The sequence below is a fragment of the Lithobates pipiens genome, unplaced genomic scaffold (assembly GCF_037356315.1).
Source record: "Lithobates pipiens isolate NorthernLeopardFrog02 unplaced genomic scaffold, aLitPip1_a1.2 Scaffold_16, whole genome shotgun sequence".
NCBI lineage: Eukaryota > Metazoa > Chordata > Amphibia > Anura > Ranidae > Lithobates > Lithobates pipiens.
This window is the reverse complement of record NW_027507748.1, coordinates 456,037,026-456,062,949: the sequence shown is the minus strand read 5'-3', so window position 1 is coordinate 456,062,949 and position 25,924 is coordinate 456,037,026. Positions and strand designations below refer to the sequence as shown.

At 43.3% G+C, this 25,924-nt stretch overlaps 1 protein-coding gene across 2 annotated transcripts in view; it reads right to left on the bottom strand.

Annotated features, from left to right (window-relative positions):
* Positions 1-25,924, bottom strand: part of GRTP1 (growth hormone regulated TBC protein 1) — a 104,703-nt gene that overhangs the window by 15,089 nt on the left and 63,690 nt on the right. For both annotated transcript variants that reach the window (XM_077482846.1, XM_077482848.1), the window contains one exon: positions 23,287-23,383. In XM_077482846.1, the coding sequence (XP_077338972.1) occupies positions 23,287-23,383 (97 nt within the window). The remainder of the gene's footprint in view (positions 1-23,286; positions 23,384-25,924) is intronic.

Sequence of the window (25,924 nt, the reverse complement as noted above, 5' to 3'; positions counted from 1 at the left end):
AGTCAGGGTTAAGCGAAAGATTAAAGCTGATAAAGTGTCACTTTTTTTTTTTTTAATATATACTTTATTTTCATTTTTCACTAAAGAACATGGCTAAGGCCAAAGTATATATGTTTATCATATTGTGCATCAGTATATTAGAATGGACGGGTATAGAGATCACTTGTTGAGAGCTCTACCAGGTACATCAAATTTGATGTAGATTGCCAGCACAGTATGCAGTGGCGGCTGGTGAAGTTTTAAGATGGGGGGGCGCTAGACCACGCCCACCCTTTTGACCCATCCCACTTCTCATAAGCCCCACCCATTATAGAATCCACCAACTCCGTCCCCTGTAGTACATCATATACCAGGCTCTACATTATAGACAGGGCTCTGTACATCATATACCAGGCTCTACATTATACACCAGGTTCTAATGACACATCAATATGTCTGACAGCCCAGCCACACTCCTCGTTCACCAGAGAAAAAAAAACAGGAAACACAAAAAAGGTGCTCGGGAAACAGCAATAGGCAGAGGTCACCGCAGACAATGAAGTACAAGAAAGCCTAATAAAATAAAACAAATACAGTCATCACATTTAGTGACTGCAATAATGCAATATCTTACATGTTTGCCTTTGGTGGTGGGATCAGAGGGATGGTGATGATCAGAGACAGAAGGATGGAGGTGGGGTGGGGAGTTGGATCAGTGGTGGGTGGGATGGGATCAGGGACAGAGGGATGGATCAGGGACAGGGGGATGGTGGGTGGGATGGATCATGGACAGAGGTATGGGTGGATGGGATGGATCAGGGACAGAGGGATGGGTGGGTGGGATGGATCAGGGACAGAGGGATGGATGGGTGGGATGGATCAGGGACAGAGGGATGGATGGGTGGGATGGATCAGGGACAGAGGGATGGATGGGTGGGATGGATCAGGGACAGAGAGATGGTGGGTGGGATGGACCAGGGACAGAAGGATGGTGGGATGGACCAGGGACAGAGAGATGGTGGGTGGGATGGATCAGGGACTGAGATATGGTTGGTGGGATGGATCAGGGACAGAGAGATGGTGGGTGGGATGGACCAGGGACAGAGAGATGGTAGGTGGGATGGATCAGAGACAGAAGGACGGTGGGATGGATCAGGGACAGAGAGATGGTGGGTGGGATGGATCAGGGAGAGAAGGACGGTGGGATGGATCAGGGACAGAGAGATGGTGGGTGGGAGGGATCAGGGACAGAGAGATGGTGGGTGGGATGGACCAGGGACAGAGAGATGGTAGGTGGGATGGATCAGGGACAGAAGGACGGTGGGATGGATCAGGGACAGAGAGATGGTGGGTGGGATAGATCAGGGACAGAGATATGATGGTGGGATGGATCAGGGACAGAGAGATGGTGGGTGGGATGGACCAGGGACAGAGAGATGGTGGGTGGGATGGACCAGGGACAGAGAGATGGTGGGTGGGATGGACCAGGGACAGAAGGACGGTGGGATGGATCAGGGACAGAGAGATGGTGGGTGGGATGGATCAGGGAGAGAAGGACGGTGGGATGGATCAGGGACAGAGAGATGGTGGGTGGGAGGGATCAGGGACAGAGATATGGTTGGTGGGATGGATCAGGGACAGAGAGATGGTGGGTGGGATGGACCAGGGACAGAGAGATGGTGGGTGGGATGGACCAGGGACAGAGAGATGGTGGGTGGGATGGACCAGGGACAGAGAGATGGTGGGTGGGATGGACCAGGGACAGAGAGATGGTAGGTGGGATGGATCAGGGACAGAAGGACGGTGGGATGGATCAGGGACAGAGAGATGATAGGTGGGATGGATCAGGGACAGAAGGACGGTGGGATGGATCAGGGACAAAGAGATGGTGGGTGGGATGGATCAGGGAGAGAAGGACGGTGGGATGGATCAGGGACAGAGAGATGGTGGGTGGGAGGGATCAGGGACAGAGATATGGTTGGTGAGATGGATCAGGGACAGAGAGATGGTAGGTGGGATGGATCAGGGACAGAAGGACGGTGGGATGGATCAGGGACAGAGAGATGGTGGGTGGGATGGATCAGGGAGAGAAGGACGGTGGGATGGATCAGGGACAGAGAGATGGTGGGTGGGAGGTATCAGGGATAGAGATATGGTTGGTGGGATGGATCAGGGACAGAGAGATGGTGGGTGGGATGGACCAGGGACAGAGAGATGGTAGGTGGGATGGATCAGGGACAGAAGGATGGTGGGTGGGTGGGATGGATCAGGGACAGAGAGCTGGTGGGTGGGATGAATCAGGGACAGAGGGATGGTGGGTGGGTGGGATGGATCAGGGATCAGGGACAGAGGGATGGTGGGTGGGTGGGATGGATCAGGGATCAGGGACAGAGAGATGGTGGTTGGGATGAATCAGGGACAGAGGGATGGGTGGGTGGGGGGAGGCTTCATATGGGCTGTGTGTTTCACAAGAGCCTCCACTGACACTGCCAAACCGAGACACAGCAACACCAGTGGAGATAACAGAAGCACTGACGATCAGCACCTGATAAACACACAGCCCGTGTGAAGCCTCCCCCTCCATCCATCCTGTAGCTCTGCCCCCCTCCTGTGGATTTCCAGCAATGCATCTACCTTGTTTTTTTCATAGTGCAGGAGTTCACTCCTCTGCTCCTCCGCTCGGCGCACTGGTCTGACACAGGGGAAGACCTGAAGTGACAGACTAACTAGTCTGTCACTCAAAGCCCATAGCATAGTAAACCTATGGGCGCCGGGCGGATGCAGATCGGCACTTTTAGTTGCGCCACAAGGCGGGTTAAAAACCCGCAAATGAAGCGCCGCGTCTGCAATCTTGTGATTGCGTTGACGTGGCGCTTCACATAGTGCACTGTGTCCAGCGCTGCACTGTGTCCGGCGCTCGTACACAGTGCACTTAAGGACTTTTTTTTCAATTTTTTTTTTTTTTTTTTTGTGACTGCCTGGAGGGGGGGCGGCGCCCGGGCGCCCCCTATGGACAGGCCGCCACTGACAGTATGCATACCTTCCTGGATCCAACAATTGCACAAAATACTAATGGACTTTTCAGTCCTTCGTATTAAAAACAGAGTATAACAGGGACTACCAACCTGGTAACCAGGAGTTATGGGAGAAGGAATAGAAAAAAGGGACATTAAGTAGGCTAGGGCAGAGGCAAGAAAACATGGATGTGGGTGTGTTGGTAGGTGAACAGAATGGGCAAGGTGAGGGATGTGTACAAGTGCAGAGGGAGTTAAAGGCAAGAGAAGCTTATGTTCTTTGCTATCTTTTAGGGAAGCTGTGCGATTTTTCATGTCTAATATTTATGAAGGTGAACTTTAAGGAAGCATGTGTACCCGTTTCTGGAGACCGAAAAGTGGAGGGGAATGGCAGCCAAGTTAACACCAAGATTGTCGGTTATTTTCTCTTTCAATAATTTTGAGTGCAGAGTTTTAAACATTAAGCAAAAACAAACAATAACAAATAGATGTCTACAAGAGGATGCACCCTCCAAAGTGAATAGCCTGATCATTACAACCAGAGTACATAAAAGACAAGAGTCAGGCCTAACTAGCAGGCTCTATCTAAGATAAAATGTCAAGAAAGGGGAACAATGTCAAGAAAGGGGAACAATGTTGGAAGTAAGATTACAATAACCTGAAGGTCACACATAACTCAAATACATGGAGAGGTAGGGAAACGTTACTGCTGATTGTCGGCCATTTTGATGATTTCACTCAGCTTTGTCCAGAAGGGTCTATGTTTATTGCAAATCCAAAATAAACGCAAGAGAGTACAGTGAGAAAGTCTCCACATCTCATGCATTCTTGATATCAAGTGCATGCATTAAGGCCAGTCCTGGACAAACCTTCCCAAAATCTAGGAGCTAGATACAAGATGGTAGGAACCAATGACTGACAAATCTTGAGCTAGCATGAACTGAACATAAGAAAAGGGAGGGGAGGGTTACAAAACAAAAAGAGAGACAAAATCAGGGTCCAAAGGCTGAACATTTTTACCTTAACCACTTGCCGACAGGCTCCTGTGCATATACGTCGGCAGTTTAAAGGTCGCTCTCTCAGTAACGGCAGCAGCGGCTGCCACAACCGAAGGTATCCATCTGGTCGGCCGGCGATTCCGTTCACGATAATGGTGGTCTCTGCGGCGTATTTGCCACAAGATCATAGTTATCGGTGGGGGCCACCCCCCTCCCGCCACTTATCGAAGCCGTCAGCAGAGGCGGAGGCGATCAGGACCTGTTCGTGGCTCGGTATGGAGACGAGTGAGGGGAAAATGGCCCCCACCCGTCTCCATACTATAGCAGGGCAGAAGCGACTTCAAAACGTCACTTTCGCCATACGTCTTAAAGGGCCATTTTTCTGTTGTCATTTTTTCAAATTACAAAACTTTTTTTTTTTAATTGCATTTAAGTCCAAATATGAGATCTGAGGACTTTTTGACCCCAGATCTCATATTTAAAGAGGACCTGTCATGCTTTTTTCTATTACAAGGGATGTTTACATTTCTTGTAATAGGAATAAAAGTGACCCAAAAAAAGAGGAAAAAAATAAATAAAATCAAGTAAAATAAATAAGAATTATAATATTTTTTTTAAAGCGCCCCATCCCAACGAGCTTGCGAGCAGAAGCGAACGCATATGTGAGTAGCACCCGCATATGAAAACGGTGGTCAAACTACACATGTGAGGTAGAGACACCGCTCGCCACTGAGGGGGGGTGAACATCCATTGGTCGTGGCTGTTTACCACGTGATCGGCCGTGATGAAGTCACGACTGATCTCAGATTGTTTCCACTACACTGTGCATTCGCACGATCGCGGGCGTGCACATTGGTGGCGACATGTTCCCAGGAACACTGCTCGTCACTGACGCTGGTAAACAGCCATTGGCCGGTGGCTGTTTACCACATGATCGGCTGTTTTCATTTCACAGCTGATCACTAAATGTCAACAAACCAAAATAAAAAGGAGGACCTGTCACCACCCATCAAAGTACGGGTCACAGTTCAAAGGAGTACCTGTCCCAGTCCATCAGAGTACCCGAGTATCTGTCCCAGTCCACCAGAGTACCCGTCCCAGTCCAGAGTACCCGAGTATCCGTCCCAGTCCAGAGTACCCGAGTACCCGTCCCAGTCCATCAGAGTACCCGAGTACCCATCAGAGTACCAGAGTACCTGTCACAGTCCATATGAGTGCTGAGTACCTGTCACGGCCCTTCAGGAGTACCAAAATACCAGTCATCAGGCCATCAGAGTACCCAAGTACCCGTCACCAGGTCATCAGAGTACCCAAGTACCGGTCACCAGGTCATCAGAGTACCCAAGTACCCGTCACAGTCCATCAGAGTACCCAAGTACCTGTCACAGTCCATATAAGTACCCGTCACAGTCCATACAAGTACCCGTCACAGTCCATACAAGTACCCGTCACAGTCCATACGAGTACCCGTCACAGTCCATACGAGTACCCGTCACAGTCCATACGAGTACCCGTCACAGTCCATACGAGTACCCGTCACAGTCCATACGAGTACCCGTCACAGTCCATACGAGTACCCGTCACAGTCCATACGAGTACCCGTCACAGTCCATACGAGTACCCGTCACAGTCCATACGAGTACCCGTCACAGTCCATATGAGTACCCCAGTACCTGTCACACTCCATCAGAGTACCCGAGTACCTGTCATAGTCCATCAGAGTACCCGAGTACCTGTCACAGTCCATATGAGTACCCGTCACAGTCCATATGAGTACCCCAGTACCTGAGTACCTGTCACACTCCATCAGAGTACCCGAGTACCTGTCACAGTTCACATGAGTACCCCAGTACCTGTCGCAGTCCATACGAGTACTCGAGTACCTGTCACAGTCCATATGAGTACTGAGTACCTGTCATGGCCCTTCAGAATACCCAAATACCAGTCACCAGGCCATCAGAGTACCCGAGTACCCAAGTACCCAAGTACTGGTCACCAGGTCATCAGAGTACCCGAGTACCTGTCACCAGCCCATTGGAGTAACCAAGTACCTGTCACCAGCCCATCAGAGTACCTATCTGCAGCCCATGCCTCATAGAATATACGTTGGGGTATTTGCTTTCCAAAATGGGGTCATTTTGTGGGTAATTCCATTGTCCTGGTGCTCCAGGACCTTCAAAAGTGTGATAGGTAGGAATGAAAGGAGATTAATGTAATTGTGTAATTTATGCTCCTAATACGCCCGAAGGTGCTACTTCAATGTTGGGCCTCTGTATGTGGCCAGGCTGTGTAAAAGTCTCAAACATGTGGTATCACCATACTCAGAAAAAAGTAGCAGAATGTATCTTGGGGTGTAATTTGTTGTATGTATATGCTGTGTGTGAGAAATAACCTGACAATGACAATTTTGTAAAAAAAAAAAAAAAAAATTAAAAGAAAAAAAATCTTAATTTTGCAAAGAATTGTGGGAAAAATTACAACTTCAGAAAAACTCACCATGCTACCTACTTAATACCTTGGAATGTCTACTTTCTAAAAAAGGGGTAATTTGGGGGATATTTGTTCTTTTCTGACTTGTTAGTGTCTCAAGAAATGAGATTCACCTGATGTACTGAAGGCCTGATCAGATGTGATCAATTTTCAGTGATTGGCACCATAGATTGTAATAGCTGTTAATTGTTATAACGTTCACAAAGACCAAATAATATACACTAATTTGGATTATTTTTACCAAAGATATGTAGCAGTATAAATTTTGGACAAAATCTATGAAGAAAAATTACTAATTAGCAAAATTTTATGACAGAAACAAAGAAAAGGGCATTTTTTTTCACAAAATTTAAGTTTTTTTTTTTAAATTTATAGCACAAAAAATAAAAAAAATCCACTAGTGATTAAATGCCATCAAAAGAAAGCTCTATTTGTGCGAAAAAAAGGACACAAGTTTCATATGGGTACAGTGTTGCATGACTGAGTAATTGTCATTCAAACTGTCAGAGCGCTGAAAGCTGAAAATTGGTAAGTGCACTGTATTGAGGTGGTTAAGTGGTCACATACTCTGTGCCGATGGAAGAATTAATTTTCTCACATGTCCTTGCAAAAAGCCCTACCAGTATTGGATATATACAGAATCTCACAAGAGTACACCCCTTGCATTTTTGTAAATGTTTTATTATATTGTTTCATGTGGCAACACTGAAGAAATAACTTTCCTTTTTTTCCCCCCACAAATCGCTTTCTTTTGGTGGCATTTGATCACCTCTGCGATCTTTATTTTTTGCTCTATAAACAAAAAAACAATATTTTATACTTTTTGCTAGAATAGATATCCAAAAAAATATATATAAAAATTTAATAAAAAAAAAAAATTCAACAGTTTAGGCCAATATATAGTCATTCTTCTACATATTTTTGGTAAAAAAAAAAAAAAAGCGCAATAAGCGTATATTTATTGTTTTGCGCAAAAGTTATAGCATCTTCAAAATAGATTTATGCATTTATACATTTTTATTATTATTATTATTTTGCTAGTAATGGAGGCAATCTGTGATTTTTAGTGGGACTACAACATTGTGGCAGACAGATCAGACTCTTTCTAAACATTTTTGGGACCATTGACATTTATACAGCAATCAGTGCTATAAAAATGCACCATTACTGTGTAAATGTCACTGGTATGGAAGGTGTTAACACTAGGGGGCGATCAAGGGATTAAATGTGTTCCCTCATGTGTGTTTCTAACTGTGGGGGAATGTGACTAACAGGAGGAGACAGATTGTTGTTCCCAATTAGTAGGAACAGACGATCTGTCTCTCCTCTCCTGTCAGAACAGGGATGTGTGTGTTGCGCTCCTCTACCTTTCGTTTGAAGATGCCCCCACAAATGCTCAATAGGGTTTAGGTCTGGAAACATGCTTGGCCAGTCCATCACCTTTACCCTCAGCTTCTTTAGCAAGACAGTGGTCGTCTTGGAGGTGTGTTTGGGGTCGTTATTATGGTGGAATACTTCCCTGCAGCCCAGTCTCTGAAGGAAGGGGATCATGCTCTGCTTCAGTATGTCACAGTACATGTTGGCATTCATGGTTCACTCAATGAACTGTAGCTCCCCAGTGCTGGCAGCCTCAGACCATGACACTTCCACCACCATGCTTGACACTATCTGAACCAAATAAGTTTATCTTGGTCTCATCAGACCACAGGACATGGTTCCAGTAATCCATGTCCTTAGTCTGCTTGTCTTCAAACTGTTTGCGGGGTTTCTTATGCATCATCTCTGGAAGGATAGCCCCATGCAGACCAAATTTGATGCAGTGTGCAGTGCACTGATAGGCTGACCCCCCCCCCCCCCCCACCCCTTCAACCTCTGCAATAATGCTGGCAGCATTCAGACATCTATTTTCCAAAGACAACCTCTGGATATAATGCAGAGTACGTGGACTCAACTTCTTTGGTTGACCATGGCGAGGGCTGTTCTGAGTGAAACCTGTCCTGTTAAACCTCTGGGTGTTCTTGGAAACCATGCTGCAGTTCAGTTTCAGGGTCTTGGCAATCTTCATATAGCCTAGGCCATCTTAACGTAAAGCAACAATTCTTTTTTTCAGATGCACAGAGAGTTCTTTGCCATGAAGTGCCATGTTGAACTTCCAGTGACCACTATGAGAGAGAGAGTGATAACACCAAATTTAACACCTGCTCCCCATTCACACCTGAGACCATGTAACACGAACGAGTCACATGTCACCAGGGAGGGAAAAAGGATAATTGTACCAAATCTGGACATTTTCAATTAGGGGTGTACTCACTTTTGTTGCCAGTGGTTTAGACATTAATGGCTGCATGTTGAGTTATTTTGAGGGGACATGAAATTTACACCGTTATACAAGCTGTACACTCACTACTTTACATTGTAGCAAAGTGTCATTTCTTCAGTGTTGTCACATGAAAAGATAAAATATTTACAAAAATTTGAGGGGTGTACTGACTTTTGTGAAATACTGTATGTATATTTTACAAGGTTCACATACATATATATTAACCCCCGGCAGTGTGACACTGAAAGTGTTAACACCTCTCTAGGCTGGAAAGCAGTCCACGTCACAAAACATGTATTTCTAAACAAATCTGTTAACATTTTATCTTGTTACTTTTAATTGAATTCTATGGAACTGTAATTACTAATACAGTAATTCAGCAATGTGGAAAACTGCCTCTAAAATGCATGAATTTTTATTCCCACTTTTCCTTAACTGGAAAAAAAAAACAACCCAGAAAAGAGCACATGATAAATGTAGTACTTCTTGCACAGAACACTGATAAGCTTACTGTCTACAAGTTGCTCAAGCTATGTGACAAACTCAAGGACAAGATAACATTTACAAAAAAGGTCATTTTCGTAATGAGGTTCTGACAAAATTATTTCTAAAAATGAAAATATTCTGTTTTCACTTTACAATATTCTGTTTACAAGAGAAATTTATCACATGATAGCAGTGTTGTAACCAAAGGCCAACCACCATATTGTAACAACAATTTGTTACAGAAAAAAAAGGAATAAAACCTGACCATTTTCCTTTTAATTTGTCATATACGTGTGTTTTTATGAAGAATCACCAACAAGTGGGACACAATTGTGAAGTGGAACGAAATCTATTGGATTTTTGAAACTTTTTTAATTAATAAAAAAAAATGAAAAGTGGGGCGTGCAAAATTATTCGGCCCCCTTGAGTTAATACTTTGTAGAGCCACCTTTTGCTGCGATTACAGCTGCAAGTCGCTTGGGGTATGTCTCCATCAGTTTTTCACATCGAGAGACTGAAATTCTTGCCCATTCTTCCTTGCAAAACAGCTCGAGCTCAGTGAGGTTGGATGGAGAGCGTTTGTGAACAGCAGTTTTCAGCTCTTTCCACAGATTCTCGATTGGATTCAGGTCTGGACTTTGACTTGGCCATTCTAACACCTGGATACGTTGATTTGTGAACCATTCCTTTGTAGATTTTGCTGTATGTTTGGGATCATTGTCTTGTAGGAAGATAAATCTCCGTCCCAGTTTCAGGTCTTTTGCAGACTCCAACAGGTTTTCATCCAGAATGGTCCTGTATTTGGCTGCATCCATCTTTCCCTCAATTTTAACCATCTTCCCTGTCCCTGCTGAAGAAAAGCAGGCCCAAACCATGATGCTGCCACCACCATGTTTGACAGTGGGGATGGTGTGTTGAGGGTGATGAGCCGTGTTGCTTTTACGCCAAACATTGCAGTGTACGACTGATTGGTACGACTGATTGTTGTCCTATGGACAGACTGCAGTTCATCCAGAGTGATCATTGGCCTCTTGGCTGCATCTCTGATCGGTCTTCTCCTTGTCTGAGCTGAAAGTTTAGAGGGACGGCCAGGTCTTGGTAGATTTGCAGTGGTCTGATACTCCTTCCATTTCAAAATGATTGCTTGCACAGTGCTCCTTGGGATGTTTAAAGCTTGGGAAATCTTTTTGTATCCAAATCCGGCTTTAAACTTCTCCACAACAGTATTACGGACCTGCCTGGTGTGTTCCTTGGTCTTCATGATGCTCTCTGCGCTTTTTAACAGAACCCTGAGACTATCACAGAGCAGGTGCATTTATACAGAGACTTGATTACACACAGGTGGATTCTATTTATCACCATCAGTCATTTAGGACAACATTGGATCATTCAGCGATCCTCGCTGAACTTCTGGAGTGAGTTTGCTGCACTGAAAGTAAAGGGGGCGAATAATTTTGCACGCACCACTTTTCAGTTTTTTATTTGCTAAAAAAGTTTAAAATATCCAATAGATTTCGTTCCACTTCACAATTGTGTCCCACTTGTTAGCGATTCTTCACAAAAAATTAAAATTTTATATCTTTATGTTTGAAGCCTGAAATGTGGCAAAAGGTTGAAAAGTTCAAGGGGGCTGAATACTTTCGCAAGGCACTGTATTAAGGGGGGGGGGGGGATTAAAAGATTTATGGTGTATTGTTAATACTTGTAAAATATTAAAATAGGTTTGTAGCAGTTATTAATCCAGTTTGGTGTGTCCAGTGTTCTTTGTATGTTTGGAGTTTATGCCCTTTCACACCTGCAAATCATGTGGGGTTTCCATATTTTTGTCCAACCCCTGTACTTCCTCGCTCAGTGACCTCCGTTACTAGGATAAAAAGTAAGAGACCAATTGGTGTCATAAATGACAACAATTATCCAACATAAAAAGAAAAAAAGTTAGCTAGATTTTCACATTTACAATCAACTCTCTAAATGTGGAGGAATAAACAGTTGTTCTATAGGAACAAGATTTTCTCCTTCATTTTGAAACTTGCACCACAGAATGACACTTAGCTCTGTAGGCATGTCAACCTTCCATATCTTGCAAAGCTTATAAAAATAAAAAAATCACTATACATTACTAACGTAATGAAACATCTACATTTATTAAACCTTCCTGCAAAAGCTAAATACAAAAAGAGAAACTTCGACCTGTAAATTTCAAATCATGGAGTACAGCACAGGACAAGGGCCATCACCAAACTCTCCTGGTCACTCTGCATTGCAAGTCTAAATTCCTCTTATCTTAACTTACAGTTCAGGACACAGGCAACTTATTCAAACACGATGGGATGTCCCTGGGGGGCAGCATTGAATACAAAGAGTGGGCATCAACAAGGTAAGACTGGGTCAAGAAACATCAAGGGTTCAAGACCCAAGTTCAGAGTTGTATGGAATGATACTCGGTCTATTTGTACGCCTTAATTTCTCTGCGGTTTATAGATTTACATCTACACTGACTGTTTGCATGTATATTCTGTACAAACGATATCCTGTAGCTGCTGCACTTGTTCTATGTGTCGATAAAAAAAATGGTATAAAATATTCGATCAAAAGACTCACTTAAAGAAAGAACATCTTCAACAGGTACAGCGAGATGTGGATTTAGGATAGAAGCCACATCATCAACCGAAAGAATAACCCTTTTTTTTTTTGCAAACTTTTTCCACTAGATTGAGTTCAAAGATTTTTGGGGGGAGTGAACCAATCGTTAGAAACCACATTTTCTATCTATTCATGAACAAGGAATGCTTTGAAAGTTTTTCTAGGTCTCTTAGCCAAGGGAGCATGCTGTTGATGGAGGAGAGTCAATTTTTATAATGCGTGGTTGAGTTGACGTTACCTCTTCAATACAGTGGCAATGCGGGGGAGAGAAATCTTCAACAGCTTTCTCCAACACTGCCTCAACATCCTCTTCATTGCCTTCTGATCCTGCGTCCCCTGGGACCGGCAATTCCAGTTGAGAAATGGGAGTGGGAAAAGAGGTGGGGCATTTCTGAGCCCTGAAGAAAAGATGTCTGTATTAAGGTGATGATCGGTCTGAAGAATTGTGATATATGTGCTAAAAATTCTACTTCTGTCAAGTAGGAAGCTTGTTGCACGCCTAAAATCGCAGGCTGAGACCAATGTTAATACCGGGTCCTGCTCCAGCTAAATAGTGGAAGGAAGCATCTGAGTACCTTATAAAGGCTCAAGGCAGAAGCATGTAAAATAAAGTGTGAGACCAGTGGTGTGATGTTATACCTGGTCATCTACCCGAGACTGGGCTCTAAGTGGTTGAATCTGAGTGCCAAGGCTGAAAAGTTTACACTGTCAAGTAAATGCATTTCAAACATAGCCTCAATTCTAAAGTAGCAGTCAAAGATACAGGGTAACCCTGCACTGCACTGAGCCCTGGACCTGTATAGCACCTTGAAGCTAACTCAATGCGTTGCACAAATTCACAAAATGACCATGCACAGCGTAGGGTCCAGGTACAGCTCCCAAGGTTTTACCAAGGCTGCACCGATCCAAACACACTGCTTCTCTCTAGGCATTAGAGGACAGTGGTGTTTTTTTAAGAAAATATTAAAGAAAAAACTATTAAAATATTGAAGATAATTTCTCTGGGAAGGACATGAGATCATCTTCAGCCCCTTGCAAAAAACGGAAGGGTCACCGAGTGGTGTATGGTTTTAAGGGAGATGCCCCAGGAGGTACCAGTATCCAACCAGATGAAAGTGTGAGCCTTGGTGTACGAATACGATGAGAATTTTAGTCTGTAGCATGTTCCCTTTTGTAGTAATGAGCTATTCTGTCCCACACAATCAGAAGCCATCAAAACTTAGCCCTTGTACACAAGGTCGGACATTCCGAAAACAAAATCTGTCGGATTTTGTCCGAAACTGGTGTTGCATACACACGGTCGGACAAAGTTGTCGGAAAATCTGATCATTCGTAAAAGGGATGGCGTAATTTAGTTACGACGGGACTACGTTCAGGCTAGTAGCCAATAGCTTTGGTCTCGTAATTTGATCTGAGCATGCGTGGCACTTTGTCCGATCAGAATTCTCTACAAACGATTGGACTTTGTCATGTTGTCAGAAAATTTTATAGCTCAGCTCTAAAACTTTGTCGGTCGGATATGCCGACGGAAACAGACCGATGGAGCCCACACACGGTTGGATTATCCGACAACACGGTCCGATCTGACATTCTCCATCGGAATGTCCGACCGTGTGTACAAGGGCTTAGAGAAGAACCATTTTGGAGTATTGGCCGTGGTATACAATACCTCTCTTGTCCCTTATTCAACATTTTGTATTGAAATGCATGAACTTCCCTTATTTCAGGGCCCGTGTCAATAGAATTTGGGCTTTTGTTGATGGCATCAGTGCTGTGCTTCTGAGATCATTAAGAAATGAATGACAAGTGCAGTTGGCCTTCTTCTGTCCTGCATTTCACCTGCTTCAAACAGGGTTTGAATGCCCATAGACACCCATTTGATACAAACAAAAGCCCATCAATACAGGACCTTATGCCAGCCACAAATGGTTCGAATTGTGGCTGGTTCCTATTTGCTATGCTATTTTCCTGCATCATTATACTATGTGGAAACAAAATTATGGTTTTCAATAATTTGGATTTGCAAACCAGGAGTGTGAGGAAGTGTGCATGTATTGCAGGATGTAATTCAATAAATGCACCTTTGTAGTTTTTTTTTTTTCCCTGGGCTTTTTTTGTTTTACACCAAACTTGACTAACTGCTGCATCTCCATTTTGTGCTGTAACCTGAAATAGAATTATATACTGCAATTTTGTGCTGAAATAGAATTATATACTGTATATTACATCTTTGTAAATACTGCTTATTATAAAAGGAAATTGACCCATATAGACTCTTGGAAGACAGTACACTGCTCTGCCCTCTCTTGGCTTTACCTAATAAATTAAACATTAAAGAAAGTTTACACTGATGCTGAAAGGAGATGAAAAAGGACCATCAATTAATGAAACTAACAAGATGCCACCCTTCCCTGCACTCTTTATAGCTTGTACATTACACTTAGAAGTGACTGTCCTAAAAGTAGTCAGACAAGATGCAAAATTTTACAGCATGAATCAAGGCTTACAACGGTTCAGCTTGTTAATAGCAGAGCAAGTGTTATGCTGTCAATGGAGGGATGCAGTTCAGAATCCAAATGTGAACATCACTATAATGCTATTCACTGTTGCATTTGTGTAAAATTAAAGTGTGACCTTGCAAGCTCATGCAATTGGCTCGTATAAAAAGCATCAACAGGTGTGCAAAGAGAAGTTATTCACACCAAATCAACCAGTGGTGTTTTACCTCTATCTCAATAGGGGGCAACTAGAGGTTTACTAGGTGGAAATTCAACAACAATATAGTAAATGGGTCATTTGCATTCCTTAGTATACTTTCTGCTTGCAGAATGTACAGTAGGCACCTCTTTAACCACTTGCTTACTGGGCACTTAAACCCCCTTCCTGTCCAGCCCAATTTTCAGCTTTCAGCACTGTCACGCTTTGAATGACAATTGTGCAGTCATACAACACTGTACCCAAATTAAATTTTTATAATTTTTTCCCCACAAATAGAGCTTTCTTTTGGTGGTATTTGATCACCTCTGCAGTTTTTATTTTTTGTTAAAAAAAAATTAAAAAGACCAAAATTTAAAATAATTTTTTTTTTGCAAACAGGTAATTTTTCTCCTTCATTGATGTATGCTTATGAGGCTGCACTGATGGGTAACAATGGGCTGCAATGATGGGCAACAATGGGCACTAATAAAGTGGCACTGAGGCAGCACTGGTGGACATTGATAGGTGGCACTGAGAGGTGACAGAGGTGGCACTGGTGGGCACTGAGAGCTTACACTGATAGGCAGCACTGCTAGGTGGCACTGACGAGGCACCGACTGGCACCACTGGTGGGCATCGATAGGTGGCACTCATGGGCATTGATAGATGGCACTGACAGGTGGCAATGGCAGGGGGTACTGATTGGCACAGATGAGGGTACTGACTGTCATCCTCTTCAGGACCGATCTCCCTTGCACATAAGCCAGTGATCGGCTTTTTTTTCTCCTCACGCTATCAACGTGAGGAGAAAAAAAAAAAAATTACCAAGCTTTTGTTTACACACGCGATCAGCTGTTATTGGCTGACAGCTGATTACGTGGTAAGGGGCCTCCCAGAAATTAAGGTCCGCACTGTAGCCGTCATTCGGCTATAGCGTGGACGTCAAGGGGTTAAACCCATGCTCTGTCCTGGAGCCAGGTCCCCCCATTTATCCTTATTGATATCTGGTCACCAAATAAATGGGCAGGGTAGCATCAAGAAATAATTATAAAAAGTAGTCAATTCCATACAGAAGCTTCTATGCCAACAGAATACAATGCATTCATAAACCTTGACAGGCTCTAGGGCCGTTCACTCAGTTGCCAGTAGTCATTAAGAGTACATGGGCCACTCATTTGAAACTGAAAACAGACAATTTAAAGTAGAGCTGTGTCTGCCATAATATCGCAGTCCTGATAAAAATAGCAGATTGCCGCCATTACTAGTAAACAAAAAATAAAAATAAAAAAATTAATAAAAAAAGCCATAAAACTATACCCTATTTTGTAGATACTATAACTTTTGCGCAAACCAATCAATATACGCTTATTGAGATTTTTTTTTACCAAAAATATGAAGAATATGTATAGGCCTAAACCAAGGGGAAAAAAAAAATTTATACATTTTTTAGAGATATTTATTATAGCAAAAAGTAAAAAATATTGTGTTTTTTTGAAAATTGTGGCTTTTTTGGGTTTATAGAGCAAAAAATAAAAACCACAGAGGCGATCAAATACCACGATAAGAAAACTATTTGTGGGGGAAAAAAAGGACATCAATTTTGTTTGGGTGCAACGTGGCACGACCACGCAATTGTCAGTTGCAGTGCTGAATCACAAAAAAGTGCTATGGTCAGGAAGGGGGTAAAATCTTCCGGGGCTGAAGTAGTTAAACGCATAGTATAAACAAAAATCATACTCGCTTAATTACAAATCATCATTATTAGGCTTTGGTTTATCAAAACACCAAAAAAGGCATTTGCCTGATGCACAAGAGGATTCCTATTCCTTTCTATGGGAACCTGTGCAGGGCTTAGGAGAAAATACTACGGGGTTGATTTACTAAAGGCAAAAAGTATGTGCACTGCAAGTGCACTTGCTCTAGATCCGAGGGGAACATGCAAGAAAAAAACAAAAAAACAAAAAAAAACACAGCATTTATGCTTGTACATGATTGGATGATAGAAATCAGCAGAGCTTCTACTCAGATCTAGAGCAACTGCACTTGTAGTGCACAGTATATTTGCCTTTAGTAAATCAACCTCTATATTTTGTTGCATCAAAGCACATTTATGGTCTCTCAGGATTTAATGGCAGCAAAATGAAAAATAAAAACGAAAAAAAAAAAAAAGAAGGAGCACAGAAATGCAGACAAACACAAGGGCGTGAACCTAGCCTACAAAGCTCCCTCCAATTACTAATTTTGTAAGGGTGTATACACATCTGCATTCTTTGGACGCTACTTCATGCTGCACCCAGTTAAACACTGCATGCAGCATCTGGACCATGCTATATTTTTCATTTTGACTGCTTTCCTTATCCAAAAAAAAGACTACCTGAGAGAACAGTCCAGGTGAGTCGCATTTCAGAGAAACTCAGGCACTGAATGTTCTGCACGTAGTGATGGTGCGAGTATTATAGCTGTTTGCAAGAATGCTATACTCATTGGCAAAGACAACAAACAGGTGCACCCTCTAGTGGCTGCTGTTTACATGAATTACAATCTAGCATGCCATATGTGAAACATAGGCCATAAGGTGAACCCTTAATGCCAAAAGTTTACAATTCTACAATAGAGTCATTACAGCTCAAAAACCACCCTAAAATATGAAACAGTGTCTTCACTCATCAGTCTCATTCCTATCACTGTCATCAGAGCTAGCGTCCAATGTAGCTCTGCACAATTTTTGCACTGACATAAACTGGTACAAGACAGTCTTGTAGACATACAGGAACATCTTCCTGTCTCACATTTGTCTTACTTGAAACTGCAGTGGACTACCTGCAACACACTTTCAGGGGCAGGAATTCTTGTCATCCAGGACACTGTTAATTTGCCATCCTTGACGTGCCATCCATTGTCAATGAGTGGCGGGGCACACATTATACCTTTCAAAGAAGGTCTCTTTTGGACTGCTTGGTAGTTTGCCCTTTTACAGTGTTGGTAAAGTGAGTCACTTTGTTCTGGCAAAGCCGACGATGCACAGCCCTGTAATAATTAGACCAGGTGAATTTCACACATGCATGTCCTATCTGGACATTCTAAGAAAAAGGTTTGGAGATGCAGGACTGCAAGACAGACATACTCATGGAGTCTGAAGTTGTTGCCCCAGGATCCATCAACGGAGTGATGAATGGTCATCACTACAACCGCAGCATGAGGGCACACAAACATCTGTATGAGAGGCTGCAACGCATCAGAATTCTCACCTTTTTAGACTCTTTGCCAGAGGAGAGAGATGAATGTGTGGATGTCATAAATGAGATCAAATGTGCATTCCAGGACAGAACAATGGATGTTTTGTGTGCCAATGATAAATTTGACAAAATGTGTTCCAATTATGTAAACTTTGTGAAAAGAAGAAATGCAGAAAACCCAACGTTTGCCTTTTGGAGTTCATATATTGACATGGTACAGATACTCCAGGTTTGAGAGCAACACGAGAATTGGACTGGCAGCTTCACCTGTCAACAGTGCTCTTGGTGATTTTTGTGTACGATCGTGTAAATTATGCTAGGTATTTACCTACATACTGGCTAGAAATTGTTAATTTGCCGCTCACACATCCTTCTTGCCACAGTGAGCTCAGTGTTAAAGGCCAGAGGACTGTCCAATGTCAAAATGTCCATGAATTTGCCTTGATTGCTTGTGACCAGGCCATTGAGGGAGAAAACATGCAACCGAAATTCCAACACAAAGGGTGGTTGGACAGGGTTAACACATAATCAATCAATGCAATGCTCTGTGCCACAAGCCCATCCTATTTGGAAGCCTATTAGAGACTCTGGCTCTAATCAGGTGCTTAAATTAAAAAAAAAAAAAAAAACATCTCTGCCACTCTAATTCATGTACCCAGTGTCCTGAAAGGGGCAGAACACATGAATAGGAGGTAGCAGCTAGGGATCATAGAGCACTAATCAGGATGTGGCAGCCGTGCATAGAGGGGGCGGCTCCCAGGATCCCCTAATGAATGGACCGCCACTGTATTCGGTTCATACCAAGTACCTTCGGAGAACTAGCCGAGAAAATACTACAGTACATAGTCAAGCTTGCTCTGAAGCACAACTGTACATGGATAGACTTTGTGATTGACTGGTATCCTGAAACGGTCTTGTAGAGCTGGTGGTGGTACCAAACAAGTAAAAATTTATGGACTGAATCAGAAGACACCAACACAATGGAAAAAGTTTCAGATGGAACAAAGAGGCACTTGCAGAATTTCTCTGTTGTGTAGCAAGATGCTGCTCTTACAACTGAGGCCCCTTCCACAAGAGCGTGTCCGTGTACGGACTCTGCTTTGCTCAGCAGGAATCACTCTGTTGATCCCCGCTGAGCAGACGGGTGACAGGTCCGTCTCTGCAAACTGTGCAGAGATGGACCTGTCAGAGCCCCGCTCTCTTCTATGGGGGATCGGATGAAAAACGGACCATCTGTCAGTTTTCATCCGATCCGATCAACGGATGGAAGATAGAGTTTTCATCGTCTGAATTTAGCAGAACGGATGTCAGGGGACATATCACCGCTGAAATCTGTCGCTCCATAGACCTGCATGGAGCATCCATGCAGGTCTGCACAAAAAACCTGTGAAAGGGGCCTTAAGCTTGTACATAGCACATGGAGACATGTGTCACTGTGTGACTGTAATGGAGGGTTTGCAATCTCTTAGTGAAGTTGAAGGTCTGACATGTCAACATGAGGATTGTGACCTCAGGGTGTTTTTTCATGCAAAAAATGCTGCACAGAAGTCCTAGTCATCAAGAGCCCTGATACTAATTTGGCAGCAATTGCTTTAAAGCATTCGTTAACCCCCAAAAAAAAAAAAAAGACCCTGCTCCTTTAAATAGTGCTTGTCCTGTGTCATTTTGCCAACACCTAAAAAACCTGGCAGATCCTGCCAGTTTCTCCCCTCCCCTCTGTAAACTGACCACGGTATTCATGGCTTGTTGAGCCCCAACACGGTGGTCAGTTTGCATGCCTCCATCATCTGCAGCCTGCTGTCCTGTGTCTCCTCTGCCCCACCCCCCCCCCCCTCCTTACCTGCCTGTCAGCTTGTGACAGTCCTGTCCCCTCTGCTCCTGCTGCTCAAAATAACTATAACCTGTATGCACCATCCACACTGTCTCCTTATGCATTGTCCCCCTCTGTGTGTGATTAAAAATATTTTGTAAATACCTCATTGTAAGAGCTGACATCCTCTCCTCCTTCCCTCCGAGTGATGTCAGAAGGGGAATCTCGGCCCCTCCTGCTGCATATAACAGAGGTAAGGAGAGACCCAGCCAGTCATGTGATTGTGGATCTTGGCTCTTAAATGAGGTATTTACATCATTTTTTAAATAAATCGCACACAGAGGGGGACAACACGGCTAGTGCATACTCGTTAGAGTGGCTTAACAACCACTTAAAGTCTTCAGTAAGATTTACCATGTAGGTTGTATTTTTTTTACATGAGTTGGCAACAAAACAAGGATCAAAGCTCTTGGCACCAGTGTGTGCGTTTGGCACTTATTGGGATCCATAACTTCTCAGGTTGTGACTCTACAAGCGCCTTTTGTGGCAAAGGCAAAAAAAAAAGGGCTTTTTCTATTGCTTGCGAGATAGTTTTAACTTGGGCCAGTCTACCTTTGAACTACTTTGCACATATATGTGCCACCTGTATGGCCAGTCATCTGCAAATAACATGAACGATGCAAGATACAATGCATTCTGTATGGCATCGTCAGTTTTGCCAAAACTATCCATGCCTCTGACAAGAAATGCCCTTTACCAACACTGTGCTTTTTTAACTTTCTTTTATTATACCGTGCCTACTGAAAATTTTTATGACTACGACATCTCAGTTTTGATATATTTACAATGTGTACGTTTCATTTTGCTTGGTGCCAATCTGTGAAGTTGAAGCCTATTTTCTACAACGTTGCCATATTTTATGGTCTACATTCACTCTCGAGTGTACTAATGCACCAATACCTGTCAAATGTTAAGCACATGTGTATTTGTCAGTTTGAGAGATATTTTGTGTTGCTAAAATAAATAGAAATAAAGTTTAAATTAAAACGAGCATTATAAGATTTGTTTTGCATCACAGTTACATACATTTATGGATCGTGACAAAAAAATCTGTAGAATATTTTGTCCAGAACTTTTAAGAACGTCCATAGGGGTGTTGTCTGTGCAAAAACGCATTTAAAAAGCAGTGCAGTTTTTATTTTTTTCTCTTCCTTTTTTTTTCTTTTTCTTATGTGTGTTAAAGTACTTATGATATGTATTCACTATGTATGCAAGTAATGTATACCGTATATACTCGAGTATAAGCCGAGATTTTCAGCCTCTTTTTTGAGGCTGAAAGTGCCCCCCTCGGCTTATACTCGAGTCATCGCTGTCTGCCTGCTCGATCAGCGTGTCGAGCAGACGGACAGCGGACATTCTAAAATTCAAAAGCCGCGCCTCCGCCTTCGCCTGTGATAGGCGGAACACTGAATTTCCCAGCAGTCAGTGTTCCGCCTATCACGGACATCCGCTCATCCTCGTACTACGGACGAGGATGAGACGATGTCCGTGATAGGCGGAACACAGGCTGCTGGGAAATTCAGTGTTCCGCCTATCACAGGCGAAGGCGGAGGCGCGGCTTTTGAATTTTAGAATGGCCGCCGAGGCGCCGACGAAGAGCGGCGATCCTGGCAAGGCACGGGACGGAGGCAAGGCAAGGCACGGCACGGCACGGCACGGCACGGGACGGGACGGGACGGAGGCAAGGCACGACACGGGACGGAGGCAAGGCACGGCACGGGACGGAGGCAAGGAGGCAAGGCACGGCACGGGACGGAGGCAAGGAGGCAAGGCACGGGACGGAGGCTCGGGACACAGGCTCGGGACACAGGTAGGCTGGACACACACACACACACACACACACACACATGGACACACACACACAGGGATGGATGGATGGAGACACACACACACAGGGATGGATGGATACACACACAGGGATGGATGGATGGAGACACACACACACAGGGATGGATGGATGGATGGAGACACACACACACAGGGATGGATGGATGGATGGACACACACACACACACAGGGATGGATGGACACACACACACACAGGGATAGATGGATGGATGGACACACACACACAGGGATGGATGGACGGACACACAGGGATGGACGGACACACAGGGATGGACGGACACACACACAGGGATGGACAGGCATGTCTCACCCTCGGCTTATACACAAGTCAATAAGTTTGCCAGTTTTTTTGGGGGTAAATTGGGGGCCTCGGCTTATATTCGGGTCGGCCTATACTCGAGTATATACGGTATGTTTGAAATTGTTTAAATATGTGTAATGCTTTACAATAACTTGAAATAAAATTAGAATTGACAACAAAAAGCAGTGCCCAAGTGTGGGAATGAAAATTTCCTAGCCGCTTTTTCCTAGTTCACTTCATGGCCTAAAAGCAATTCAATTATTTTCAATGTTACATTGTTTTGAAAAATAATAAAGTAATGCAAACGGATATCAAAACATACTGTATATAAAATGAGTAGACTGTGCATTAGCTAACAGCATATTCAGAGATGCAAATCACACCCAAGTATTACTTATGCAAGCCTAAACTATTTATGAATAGTGTAAAGAAAGTTCTAATAGGAGGAATTGAGAGATGTAAGTTGGTTGCGAATATGATACAAGCCTATGGGTATGTACCTATAAAAAAAAAAAAAAAAGGGGGGGGGCCCTATTCACACCATTGTGTTTTTGTGCACTACAACGCATGATCACAGCACAATAAAGCACATAAAAAAAAATAAAAAAAAAAGCTTGCTGCACCTTTTGTGTGCTTTTTTTTCTAAAAAAGTGCATTACATGATTATCAATGGTAAAGCCTGGAAAACACACTGAAAACTCAATGTTTTAATTAGTAACATCTCCATATTAAAAAAAGTAAATAAAAAAATAAAAAAGACAATCCACAAAAATGGAGAAAAAAATATCACAATAATGAAAAGAAAGAAATTGCATGCACAATGCGTCTTGCATTGCAATGTGCTTAATGCAACACATTTAAAAAAAACACACCAAAAATGTGTTATGCATGGGAAAAATGCGTTTAACACAATGGTATGACTAGGTCCTAAGACAGTTGTGACTGAATAAATACCTCACAAATAAAGCTGGAGCGAGAAGAAAAAGAATGGTGTAATATATAGGTAGCAGGTACATTTCTTGAGCCATGTACCAGGTGGATATATGAGATCTAGCCATACACTTCTACAACCATGTCTAAAGGATATGCATTTTGCTCCATGTGTTAAAGTAAATGCATAGAATACATTAAGGTGAAAAACCAAGACTTTACAACTCTTTTAACCTTCCAGGGACACTTTATCCTTTATAAATATTAGTTATAATTTATTCCTCTAATATAGTTCCTAGTCTGGCTGTTCTGTGGACAACGTGGCCCAGGAGCCTTGGGAGAAAGGTTACCAGAGAATATTGAATTTACAGTATTATAAAAGAGTCATGGAGTCATGTTCCTAAGGAGATTAGATTGATCTGACAATGTATAAAGTACATCCACAAAAAGTGTTTAGTAAAAAACACAACATACCAGGCAAAATGTGTCCAAGAAGAGCATCCAACAACCAGAAGGCCTTTTCCTCATCTTTAGTAACCAAAATAAGGTATCCAGTGAGAAAATTCATACCCTGCAATAAAGACACATCCCATGTTTTCTTACATAAATAATAATAATCCTGGTAATACAAATCATCTGAAATAGAGAAAATAACTGGTTGTTGTACACAAATGCTGTTCCTTAGGGCTCATGCACAAAGGGCATTTACATTTTCTCTTCTGAAAGCCTTTTATTCCTGGCAGGAAAAAAGCTGCTTAAAAACACACCTAAAGCCGTGTTTTGCTCACGTGTTTAGGTGCGTCAACGTTTTCAGTATGCATGCATTCAATTGTCCAGAATATGAATCTATTCTGATTATTGAAATGAATGAATCCTCAAGCGCTAAACACCTCTAGCATTTAAAGTGGTTGTAAACCTCAGACATGAAGTAGAAACAAAGCATATCCTTCTATAGTGTGTACTTGTCTCCAGAGCACTAAAGGGATTATTTCCTAAAACCGGAGAGTGCAAAATCTGGTGCTGCCGTGCATGGTAGCCAGCTTCAAACTTTAGCTTGTTCAATTAAGTTTTGACAAAAAAAAAAATATTATATATATATATATATATATATACACACACACACACACACACACACACACACACACACACACAAGTTGATTGGTTTCTATGCAGAGCCGTACCAGATTTTGCACTCACCAGTTTTAGTAATTCAACCTCCAAATGCAATTTCTATCAGCTGCTTTGTTTCTCTGCGATCTGCGTGAATTACTGCTGACAAGTTTTCCTGACACCAAGAGAATAAAAGGTGACATGGGAGGGAGCTCCAGCAGATCAGCCTCAGCTCTGTTCCTGTGTGGAGGGGGGTGTGACTCATCCCTCCAATCAGCTCACTGAGCTCTGCAGAGGGCAATTTCACATGCTTTATAAAGTCTGCACTTTGAACAGATGTAGAGAAGACAAGACTGCAGATAAACAGGTACAACTTACATAGGAGGACTCCTCTCTGTGTATCACCTGAGGCCAGTCATTTCACTGGGTATACGTAAGGGTTTACAACCACTTTAAGTGCATTTAGATGAATTCACACGTTTTAAGGATTTTTCCGGCTCCTTTCCTAAAGGTACTAATGTTGTTTTTTTGTCTGCATGGAAACACCTATGTGTGGCATGAGGCCTTAGGTGTATCCAAAGTCAACTTTCTTTTTAGCTTTGGATAAAGTGGGGAAAGGGTGAGAACCTCAAATGTTAGAACAGAGATCACAGACCATAAAGAAAAAGTTGACAGCAGCGCTTAACAGATCAACACCCCCCCCCCCCCCCCCCCCATTTTCTCCTATCCTGCACTGAAAACAAAGCTGCCTACAATCCAATATTTCAATTTAAGTATACATGCACCTACACACGTCTAAGAACAATTCTCGGCAGATACCAATTAACCTCACAATATCTTGTTTTAACCAAGTAAACCAATACAAATATTTAGAACAACATACAAAGTACATTCCAATACAGCCCAACTAAAGATCAAACCCTAGACTCTAGTGCCGTGTGGACCACAAGACTAACTACAAAGTGTTTGTATAAAAAACGGGGTTGTCCATATTAAGTCGGCGTCTGGTCAGAAATTGAGTAAGTCAGAGGACATAGCGGCCGAATTTCAGGGCTACTATGAAGGCCTCTACAATCTGAAGGGGCCCCCTGCTCCTGGCCCCCATGGGGCGGAGGGCCCGACCCCTCAGTCGTATTTAGCGGCCTCGGGTATGCCCTCCCTCCCTGAGGAGGTACAGGCTGAACTGGAGGAGTCCATTTCGGTTGAGGAGCTGGGGGTGGCTCTGGCGGAGTCTAAGCCTAGGAAAGCTCCGGGCCCGGACGGCTTCACACCGGCGTATTACAAGACCTTTTTTGGGATACTGGGGAAGCCCCTGGTCACTGCCCTTAATTCTCTTGCTGGGGGCGCTTCCTTTCCGGTGGACTCCCTCAGAGCCCATATCTCCCTCATTCCGAAGGAGGGAAAGGATCCACTGTGTTGTGGAAACTACCGCCCAATCGCTCTGTTAAATTCTGATCTGAAGCTCTTTGCCAGAATTCTGGCGAACAGGCTGCTCCCGCACATCCCTAGCCTCATTCACAGGGATCAGGCCGGGTTTGTCCCGGGGCGTGAACCTCGGAACAACACTATTAGGGTTCTCAACTTGGTCCACGCGGCCAGAACCTCTAAGCGAGCCCTCCTCCTGCTGTCCACTGACGCGGAGAAGGCCTTTGACCACGTGGACTGGTCGTTTATCAGAGCTACCCTGGAACATATAGGACTTCGCCACTCCATGCTCCAGTGGGTTTTGTCCCTTTATTCAAGCCCTACTGCGGCGGTTAAGGTAAATGAAACGAGGTCTCCCTACTTCTCTATCAAGAACGGCACCCGACAGGGTTGTCCCCTGTCCCCATTGATTTTTATTCTGTCTCTTGAACCCTTTTTGTGCCATATTCAGTCAAATACGGACATTGCTGGTTATGCGAAGGCGTCGGGTATCCACAAGGTGGCCGCATTTGCAGATGACCTAATTTTCTTTTTAACGGATCCCCTTACGTCGTTGCCTGTCCTGCTGTCCTCCTTG